The sequence below is a fragment of the Carassius auratus genome, linkage group LG30F (genome assembly GCF_003368295.1).
Source record: "Carassius auratus strain Wakin linkage group LG30F, ASM336829v1, whole genome shotgun sequence".
In the NCBI taxonomy this organism is placed as follows: Eukaryota; Metazoa; Chordata; class Actinopteri; order Cypriniformes; family Cyprinidae; genus Carassius; species Carassius auratus.
Window position 1 is genome coordinate 4,167,034 of NC_039294.1, and position 11,270 is coordinate 4,178,303.

Genomic DNA, 11,270 nt, shown 5'->3' on the forward strand with positions numbered 1-11,270 from the left:
AGATTGAAACACTTTACCACTCCAGCAGAATGAATGAAATATATGTACTGTATCTACAAAAAGTCACATTTTCTTGAGGTTATACCATTTTACAACCAAAATGAACCTTGCCATTTCATAAAAACTTCAGATTATCTCTCATTTTTCTGAGACTTGCAGACTGTAAATCTAGTGGACAGAAAACATTTATTTTATTGCCATTTTTCTCTTATGTACACCATATGTTTCAGTTTTATTCCTTTCTATACTCTGAAGGTTTTTTTACTGAGGGGTTTGTTAATAAATCATTTGCGCTGATCTATACAACATTTTACTCCTAAAACATGGTAGAAATGCATTTGTTTTCTGTCTGTTGACAGTATTTTTTTTATTTATGGAGTGATAAAAAGAGAAATCCATAATCCCATGTAACTCTAATATATGACAACAAAATCAAACAAGAACTATTAATATGGCTTTATATAATGTTCAGATTTGTGTGCTGGAGATGTGTGCTAATTAATGCATATTTAATTAGATAGTTCCTCATTTGCAAATTTAAACAAAACATTTCAGAAAACCTGTAAAAAAAAAAAACAATCTGTGATTGATCTAGAAGTTTTACCTTGTTCACATCTGTCTTGTCACAGTTCATGCACTGGAGCTGATTACTGTCACATTTCTCTGTGTTGTTCAGGCACAAGTGTGTTCATGACTAGAGGTCAGCTGATGAACTGTCATCTGTGTGCTGGTGTCAAACACAAGGTGCTGCTGCGCAGGCTCCTCGCCACCTTCTTTGACAGGTGTGTGACATCACATCAAATCAATGCTGTTTGTGGGGGTGTAACGCTACATGTATTTGTACATCTCATTCGCTTTGACATGCATGTGCACTGAATCCAGCATTTAACCTCTGCACAAGGAAGGAATGATACAGTCTATATCGCTATACTCTGATGTTGTGAACACATCTGAAAAATAATGAAGGACTCACAGCTGCTGTTAGGAAACCACAGGATCCAAGTTGTTATCAACAGCTTACAGGATGAAGCGGATTGTTCTCCTGCCAGATGCATGTGCTCTGACAGTAAATGAGTCTTTGTTAAACCAAAGCCGCTTTAAGACAAGCCTCCAAGGTTAGCAAAAAAGTGTAAAGGAGACCAGAGGCTGGTGTTTGAATGGATGTCTATGGAGGCTTCACTATGCTCAATAAACTGCTTTTATTGCAGAAAAATAACTCATCATTTAATGAATTGACAGCCTAATGTTTGGACTTGTGGGCTATTTTTAGTTTACTCTGAGATAAATAAAATTATCTTTTATAATAGATGTCGCAAACAATTTTATGACAAGTAGGATTCAGTTTACAGCATTTCTCATTCATTTTTATGGTCTCTGTAAACAGTGACTGACTGTTGCACAACTCAGAAATTCAATCATGTTAAAACTGTAATGTGATTGGTACTCAAGCCACACATGATCTAAGTTGACTGTTACATTTTCTTCAAAGAAAGACCATGGTATCACTCCATACTAAGACCGTCTCTGTTTAAAATTCACAGATTTTCATGGAGGAGAAGTAGCTCATGCATGAGCATCAAACAGATGGAGCACAATAGAATGGAAGCTGACTAAAATATAAATTGTGCAAAAAAAATTATATCCAAAACTAGAGGAACTTCAAATGTATTCCCTTATTTACAACAGCACCATAAGCTGCAGTATGATGAGTGTGTTGACTTTTTATTTAAAGACAGAGACAGTTTGTTCAGTAAATCAGTTTAATAAGAATGAAAAAGAAGCACTTTTATGTTGTATTTTTGCTGCTCCAAAAATGAGTTATGTACCAAAATATTGTGTAGCGTTACACTATGGAGTGAATTATGTGCCAATATTCATCAAACAAATTCAATGTTTTGCAAATAAACACAATCTGCTTTGCAAAGAAAAACTCGACTTTCAGACAAACGCAAAGTGATTTGCAAATACAAAACTCAGTTTGAGAGAAAATGCAGATGTATGGACAAAGTGTGTTACAACTGTGAGACTCATTTGCCTTTTTTATGAGGATTTTCTCACAAATGCAATTGAGCAACGTCCTTTTCCAAAAACAGCAGTTGGCACTGTCTGAAAATGTACGCTAGTCTCCCGAGTCCGAAGCATCTTCCCTCACCCTGACAACCTTTTCAGGGTGTACAGCAGACCAACATTATTGGGGAGCAGGTGAGTTTCTGTCTTATCTATAATTAACCATTTAGATGTTTTCACAAAGTGACCCTTCTACAATGTTTCATTCTGTTATACATGTTGAGCCTACAGTGGAGAGAAATGTTGTAGGCTACCTCTGCAGTAAAAGTTTAAACAAGTATAAAACTACACATAGACAACCTACTGAAAGTAAAAATAGGCTACTATAATCAAAGTAGTTTATGTTATCTTACATTAAAATACCTTACGAAAATTAACCTTTGTTTTGCTAAATAAATACCATGGTATTTGTAGTAAAGCTGCTGTTCTACAGATGGTAACCTGCAAAAATAAGGAATATCATAGTTTATTATCCTAATTTTTATGTTTATACATAGTTTATATGTATGCCTTGTATAACATTTAAAACTAAAAGTGACCTGTAAGGAAAGATTTCATATTTCAACCAATATTTTACTCTGAATACTGGCAGATTTAAACTAAACATATGTAGCTTTTTATATATAGCCAATCAACATTTCAGCTAATGAAGTTAAGAATAAAAGACTTCTGTCAGAAATTATATTAGTGGCTCCTCAAAATGCAAACATTTGTCATTTGTGTCACTCTGATAAGAGTCCTAGTTGTCCAAAATTGTGTCTTCACGCGTGTAGCGCGCCATCATCCAATGCACAGAAAAATAATAAAGTATACTTGACGTTTTGATGGCGTTTTTCAGGGGCATCTACATGTTTACCTGCTGACCTCACATCATTAACATATAAACAGAGCGCTCAATGTGAGGCAGGATCACGTTAGCGATTATGAGGTGAGACAGGAGAAACTGTACCTCTCCTTACTTTCATACGGATGAAATAATTAGAGAATATTTGTTTTCAGTTTTAACTGGTTTATTTAAAAGTAGTAAACTGTATGTATCACGTATGTGAGACACATATTCACTGAGATTCAGGGTGTTTTATTCATGTTCCTGTGAAGAAAGTTCCCAGAGACAGACGGCAGAGAGCGCACCCTGGTTGTTTTCTTTATTTTACAAAAGTATAGTTTTGTTGACTATACACAAATAAAAGTAGACACTTTGCAGTTTCAGACGAGTTAATAGTAATATCTGTGTTTTTAGTTCTTTTCGTGGCCATCAAGAAAACGTGACAAAACTCGCCGGCGCAGTCTTTGACCACAAAGATTGTTTTCGAATCATTACATTGTTAAAATCATTCTGAAATACTGGTAAACCATGGTTTATTAAAATGCTGAATTTAATATTATATTAGAAGAGAAATATTCATAATTTAGCTTAGCTAAAATAATACATAATTATTTTGGACAAATGATTGCACAGTGTTACAACATTTAAAAGGTTTTAGATATTATACTAAATAATGTGATTTGTTTTCAATTTTTATTAATAATTAAATTAACCTCTTGGGTGATATTAATATATCTGATACTAACTTGCAAAACTTTGGTCCACAATATTCTTGCCATCCATAACACATTCGCATTTTAGTATTATAATATATTGTGACACTATATATTCTTGTGATACCCCTGCATTGTTTTGAATATGTAGATTATATATTCTATATCACCCGATCCAACAGAGCATAAGAGATACAGAGAATGGATCAGTTTTATAGGGAAAGACACTACTGATGACACTACTGATTTTTAAACTAATCAATAATTTAACAACTTTACATCACTTATTGAGAATTTCACTGACATTGCAGTAGGTTCGCTTTGTGAAAACGGTTAAATGGTTAATTACAGATCTAGAAACTCTCCTGTTCCCCACTCATGTTGGTCTGCTGTATTCCCTCAAAATGAAAACAGTTGTTTCAGGAGACTAGCGTAAAATTGACCGACAGTGACATCTCATCTGAAAAGGAAGCATTTGTGAGAAAATCAAGCCAAGTTTCTTCAAGTTTCTTAACAAACAATACATTTATCCATACAGTACCTCTGCATTTTCTCTCAAATAGAGTTTTGTATTTACAAAATCACTTTGCGTTTGTTTGAAATTTGAATTTTTCTTTGCCAAGCATACTGTGTTTATTTGCGAAATGCTGGATTTGTTTGATGACTATTGACATAAAATTCTCTCCATATTACACCCCTCCAGTAATTGAGATATTGAGTGTTTTGGTCTCATGTCTTTGCTTTCCACTGCACCCTCTGCTGGCTGCTTGTTAAACCTGCAGGAACACATTAGCAAACAGCTGTGGGACGGGGATCCGATCCTCAACCAGCGACCCCAGCAGAAAACCACTGGACAGTCGAGTCCTGAATGCTGTCAAACGTACGTTGCGCTCTATATAATCATTACTGATGTTCACGTTTACTTTCATTACTCCACCCTGCATCACATCTGCTGAATTAAATCCAATACTTATTACAAAAACAGTGTCTGTTTTAGTGAAGCATGTCACACTCTTCACTAAATATAATGCATTTCATAGAATTTTTGCTTTTGAGAACCAAGTAAGGTGAACACGTCTTATATTATCTGTTAATCAGCAGAAAACACCACAAAGACATGATTCCTGTCTTCCTCTGAGCTAGATAACAACGATTAGTTTGATTCTTAACCCATTTTCACATGTATGATATTATTTGATACCTATTCCCAATTTCAAGGTCAGAATTATGGAAACTGACAGAAGAAAAGGCAAACATGAGCCAGATGTTTCCTGCTTTTACTGCATCCAAACAGACACACAAAATCTCAGATTTTGTGAAAAGCTTATTTATTTAGAAATTTGTGTTTCTTTGGCATTCAGTGGAGTAGTTTACCGTATTTACAACTGTGCTGTTTGTAAGTTAAATGAATACTTATTTCTGTCATGTCAAAACTTCTGACATGTGTCATTTAAAGTCATTAAAGCTGTTACATACTCTACCAGTCAAAGGTTTTTGAACAGTATAATTTTGAATTTTTTTATAGAAATCTATTCTGCTCACCAAGCCTGTATTTATTTGATCCAAAGTACAGCAAAAACAGTACAAATTTGAAATAATTAGAAAAATAACTGTTTTCTTTTCAAATATATTTCAAAATTATTATTATTTCTGATTTCAAAGCTTCGTTATTTTAACTTCATCCATTCACATGATCTTTCAGAAATCATTCTTAATATTCTGATTTGCTGCTCAAAAAACTACTGTTGTTATTATTATTTTGTGGAAAACAGCGGAGTATAATTTTTTTTCTGTTTTTTTCTGTCTTTATCAAAGTTTTTTTTATCAATTTAAAGCATCTTTGTTAAATAAAATATCCCCCCAAAAAATACAAATTATATTGACTCCAACCTTTTGAATGATATAGTGTATATTGTTACAAAAGATATTTATGTTACACAGATGCTGATCGTTGGACCTTTCTATTCATCAAAGAATCCTAAAAAAAATACTCAACTGTTTTAAATCTTAATAATAATAATAAATGTTTCTTGAACAACAAATCAGCATATTAAAATGATTTCTGAAAGATTATGTGACACTTTTTAAAGTATATTCATACAAAAAGCAGTTATTTTAAATAGTAAAAACATTTCACAATATTACTGCTTTTGCTGTGTTTTGGATCAAATAAATGCAGGCTCGTTGAGCAGAAGATAATTATTTAAAAACCATAAAAAATCTTAATGTCAAACTTTTCACTGGTAGTGTATATATTTTGAAAAAAAATATTCTTTATTATTTTGTGAAAAGACTGTACTTGATTGAAATATTTATTGATAATTTTGAACTTAGCATTATCAGATTAGGTACTTCTCAGGATGCAGGGCTGTGTAATCATGCAGTAGGTGAACTCATCATTAACTGTTAATTGCTCACCAATCATGCAGCTTTAAGTTCCTTCTCATTCAAGCTCTTAATAATGCACTCTTTTTTTTCTAGTTTACTGTCAGAACTTCGCACCCAACTTCAAGGAAAGCGAGATGAACGTCATCGCCGCTGACATGTGCACCAATGCGCGGCGCGTGCGGAAGCGCTGGCTTCCTAAGATCCAGTCCATACTGCCGGATGGGATGGAGGTTTATCAGGGCTCGTCGGTGGCAGCAGGCGTCAGTCTGGGCATTGGTGGCCTCCCGGTGGGCATTCAGCTGCCCTTTGAGACAGACTTTAAGCACCTGCTACCCTCGGGCCTGAGCCTCTACGCCGAGCGCAAGGAAGCTGCGAGAACTCATTTACCACTGGATAGCGATGGCCCCGATCTCCCACGGGACGGAGGCGAGGAGGAGACACAGGCCGAGGGGGATGAGGAGGAAGAGGCCCAGACTGACAGCACAGATGGGACGTTGGGGGCGGGGCCTGTCAAACCCAGAGCTGAGGGCGGGGCCACTGTGGCCACTCCTCCTGAGAGGCAGCAGGAGGAGGAGGAGTTTGTGGACGGCCAGAGAATAAATGGGCAGTGAGACTGGAGAAAATAGCCTTCAGTTCATATCCACCATGTGCATAAACACTGAAGGGAGGAATCAAACACACACAGGCATCACTCGTGAAGAACACACAGCTGGATTTGGCAGGATGTTCATCATGTGCTCCAGAGAGCAGAAGTCATGGGTCATGGGAGGAAATCATGCCAGTTGCACGGTGGCTGACCTTCATTATGACACATTATATTACATTTAGAATTATATTGCGTTCGTTCTTGAGGTCACCTTGCCATAAATGCAGCAGTAAATCTCACTAAAACTTGACCAGATCACATTACGCCCCAAAATCAAAAGGAAAACAAAAGAATTAAGCTTTCACAAGAACCATTAACATGCATATCAGTTGCTATGTTTACATGAGTCCAAAAAAATTGTTTATTATAAAAATAATTGATCACTAAATGGAATTTATTGATGTAGTGTAGACCTGAAATAATACAATCAACAAGATAAACTGAAGTATGAAATACTTGAAAGAGACTATTTTCTTAATTAGATTCAGTAATAGCATGCCTAGCATGCACATTTTACATATGTTTTACATTTTAAGGACTGGTCAGTGGATGAGACTGAATATTTGCTAAACATTTGCAAAAAAAAAAAAAAAAGTTCTTCAGACACAAATAGCAGATAATTTTTTACACACGTCTAGGATTCATGTAAGCGGAACAGAATCTGAAACCAGATTGGATTTGTTATGAGTTATGAAAATTAGTTCATGTAAACATAGCTGTGCCATTATTTGTGTGATGGGTAAGCCCCATTATAATATGTATATTAATCTAAAATAATAATATAAAAATATGAATAAATGCACAAATAAAAAAAATAATGTGGAATTAATGTGTAACTATTATGTATGTATTTAGTTTTGTTTTAAGTAATGTATTACATTGATTAATGCAGTGATTTTGTTTTTTTGTTTTTTGATAACGAGAATTTGAAATCAATTATTTAAATTTGCAACCATAATAGTCTCAAATGTATTTTTGTGTATTCTGGGCATGTTTTTTGTGAGATTCATTTACTATCTACAGAATTGGCTGCATTTTATAGAGCATTTGAAATTATGCATTTCATAGTGACATTTGATGTTCAGTTTTTAGTGCAGTAGATCTGATTTAGAATACTTCCGTCATTTTCACACATTTAACTGGTACGTGTGATTGTCCCTTCAGAAGAGCGATGCCTGTGTGTGTTTGACCTGATCTGAATGCTGACATCAAACTCACATGACCAGCCGACACAGATGACATCAGACATTTCGCCGATCTTTCGATACAAATGCACGCTGACGCTGCTAGAACGAGCGCTCACTTCCACTGCTTGCATGCCAGATCACATACAACTAATAATCAGCATCCCCAAAAAACAAACAAAACTCTATGGTTTATTTAAGGACTGTTTGTCAGACAAAGAAGTGATGACTTTTCCTGAATGAACTAGTCAACCGGTTGGTTTTTACGGTGTGTTGCTGTCTGGAATTGAAGCGGTGAGGTTTTTCTGTACTGTAAACTGTTTGATGAATCTAGCTGGCTTCATTACATTTGCACTTGATGAGTTTAAGGAAGTGATGGAGAGCAGCTGCTGAAGACTGTTTGAGAGCGATGTACGTGTCTCTGAGTGATTCTGTTCACGCCTCACGTAGGTTTTGCTTTATGTGCGAAGCGTTTTGTGTTCCTTATATGTTTCTGACATATGCACTTGTCTGGAAAACAGTAACAAACCAAACCCTCCCCATGCTTCAGCATCTTAAAGACGACACGAATTGGATGTGTTTACTCAAAAGCCCAACATTTTTCCACACTATGGGTGATGAACAACACCCACCTACACCCTGAAATCATCTTGAAATGATCTCTGGCCATATGAAGTGTGTTGTCTTCATGGGGAATCTCATTTCGTTGATTTTGGGGAGAAATTTGAATGTTCTTTTGGAGATTAATGACAAACGTGTCTTATTATCTCTGAAGCTTTAAGAGCGGTGTGTTTTTGCATAATGCTTTTAATACTGTAGTTATCAGAATCTCCAGGTATGTTGATTTTATTTTTTCAGAAATTCGTCTTCAGTTGTGATGCTAAGATCTACTGATATGATGCACAACGGTTTATTTTGCACTGTCGGTTGTTGTGTGTTAAAGTGCCTCATCAGTGCCGTTGATTGACAGCTGTCATGATTCTGATCAACACTAGATGGCAAAGACTAAACTAAGGACATATTTGTGCTTTTCTTAGAGAATCTTAAAGATTTGGTGTTTCTTTTTTTTTTTGTGGAGAGTTCAAATTTCTTATCTTCACCCGCTTCTGTTTTATTATTAGTAGCCTGAGCATTTTATTCAAGCTTGAGTCAGTTGAAAGATGGCCGCCTCATATCTCAGTGAGGAGGAATGATGACCTTGATTTTGCTGAGGTTGAAGAACTTGTGCCTTATTGTGACTACTGATACCATCATAATTATTAAATTCAGAATGTTTTTAGTGCAACGGTAATAATGATTTGTGAAATTATGCAAAAAATGTTTGCAATCGCTGGCTGTTCATCACAGCTGTTGGTTTCTCATGTTAAAAACAGCTCAACACACCTGAAGATTCTGAACAGAACTGACAGATGGCTCATACGGTATGATTAATGCTGTTCGATTTCATATTTATGTAGTCTGTGACTATTTAGCGCGATAGCTATAGGTTTCTAAAGGTAGAAATAGTCGGCTGGCTGCCACTAAAATGTGCTGGAACTAACATATGATTACTAAGGCCAGTCTTACACTAGTACTTTTATATACCTAATGATTTACCCAGAAGCCCTGTATATCTGTATCCCAATCTCCCAAGTATCTTGTCCCCAGCTTTATTTTTTGAAGCGAAGTGGCTCTGAATTCATGCACTAGATAACGTGGATCCTTTACCACCTTGTAGAGCGCAAACATGTTTGTTGCAGCTGTTCGAATGTATGTAATGTGCTTATTTATAGATTTCTGTTGGTACAGTAGCGTAGGAGCTTCTTCAGTAAGACTGAGCGTTTTCCCGAATATCAGCACTAATGCTCAGCTCTGAGGTTTCGCTCGTGCGTGTGAGAATGAGACGAGTGTTTGTGAAGAAACATCTGTGCATGATGACATGCAAACTCTGTCAGACAGAACATATTAATTACTTTAGTAACATATTTAAAGACTGCAGTGGTCCAGAATTTCATCATTTGGCTCTTGCCACATTACAGAATAACCTATCACAGTAATGGCCAATGAATGTAACAAAAATGGCTGTTTCCAGGTGTTCATCCTATCAGAAGAGAATGCATATGCTTAAGAAAATGCAACGCTAATGTCTCGGGCCTTCATCTTCTTTATGCAAATGATAATTTCTTGTTTTATTCTTTTGATTTGGGAGTTAAAACACCCCGAGGATTCAGCAGTGTTTTAGCATAATTGCATATTTCTCTGTCGAGGTGCTGTGCAGCCGAATGGCTTTGTTTAATTATTCAAATTAATATGCACATTAATGATCTGCCTATAACTGCATGCTGTTTCTCCACAGATCGATCCGATGAGCAGTTCTTGTGGGACTCGAGTCCCGTCTGCACTACTTATGCGTGTTTCTCCTTGTAGTAAATAACGGCAGCACTTTAAAGTTTGTGTAAAGGTTGGTGGAATTCAGTGGGAGCCGGTAAACCTCGACCTCCGAGCACCGACAATCAGAGGGAGAAAGTGTTTGAGGATCTTTGACTCAAAGATTGAAGTACTAACGATAGCTGAGCTTTGCCTATAGCGTAGCATCGCCACGGCGCGCTTTCATGCAAGATCCTTACAAAAGTTTATAATGAACCATTAAACTGCTTTTTTATTCAAATAAGAAACAATTATGTCTACTGCAACATGTCACTGTTATTGTCACAAATAAAATCTCTTTCATTCCGTTCCCTTGTCTTCGGTGTGCAAATGTGATGATCATTTCTTGTTTGCTGCTGAAAATCCTTCAGCTAATGTTGGTGTTCAAGAAATGATGAATCTCTCATTATCCTATTTTTGTCAACTTGTTTTTGTTCTTTTAGCACAGGTTTTTGTGTTTCTTTTTGGAGCTGATTTATCAGAAGTCTCATTGACCTGAGCTCAAGCACCTCAGTTCTTGAGTGAAAAAAGCATTATTTGTGGAGGTTTAAGCTAAATTCAATGAGGCCTACGATGCAAGCTGCTCCAAAGTTGAAACAAAGATTGAATCCATTTGGTTATAATGGGCTATATATGTTCTAGATTTTTTTAGGCTTTCTGACCCCAAGACTCAACTAACCTCTGCATTCATTCATCAACTCTCCTCACTATTGTGAATTAGGATGATAAAGATATTTTCTTACCACCACTATCTATTTTGTGAAGCTCAACAACATTGTTCTGCACATCAGAACTATATTCTTTGGTTTCACTCATGGATGATTAAGAGAATTTGGCTTCTGTGTTCCCCATATTTATAATCATGTGAAATAGGAAGTCATGGCTGGATAATTTCAAGCTCCTAGACACCCTGGTGTGCTAAAACATGTAAATATGAATGGGAAAATACTTCAGAGATATTTTACTCATAAGAATTTCTACACTGTAAAAAATCAAAAGTTGGGCCAACTTAAAATTTTAAGGCAACAAACTTCAGCAGA

The 11,270-nt window shown here is 36.0% G+C and overlaps 1 protein-coding gene across 1 annotated transcript in view; it reads left to right on the top strand.

Moving 5' to 3' along the window:
- Positions 1–10,542, top strand: part of LOC113068069 (nucleus accumbens-associated protein 2-like) — a 42,470-nt gene extending 31,928 nt beyond the window's left edge. Inside the window, exons 4-6 of the mRNA XM_026240647.1 lie at positions 677–782; positions 4,389–4,486; positions 6,088–10,542. Coding sequence (XP_026096432.1) covers positions 677–782; positions 4,389–4,486; positions 6,088–6,605 — 722 coding nt within the window. The 3' untranslated portion in view covers positions 6,606–10,542. The remainder of the gene's footprint in view (positions 1–676; positions 783–4,388; positions 4,487–6,087) is intronic.
- Positions 10,543–11,270: the final 728 nt, after the last annotated feature.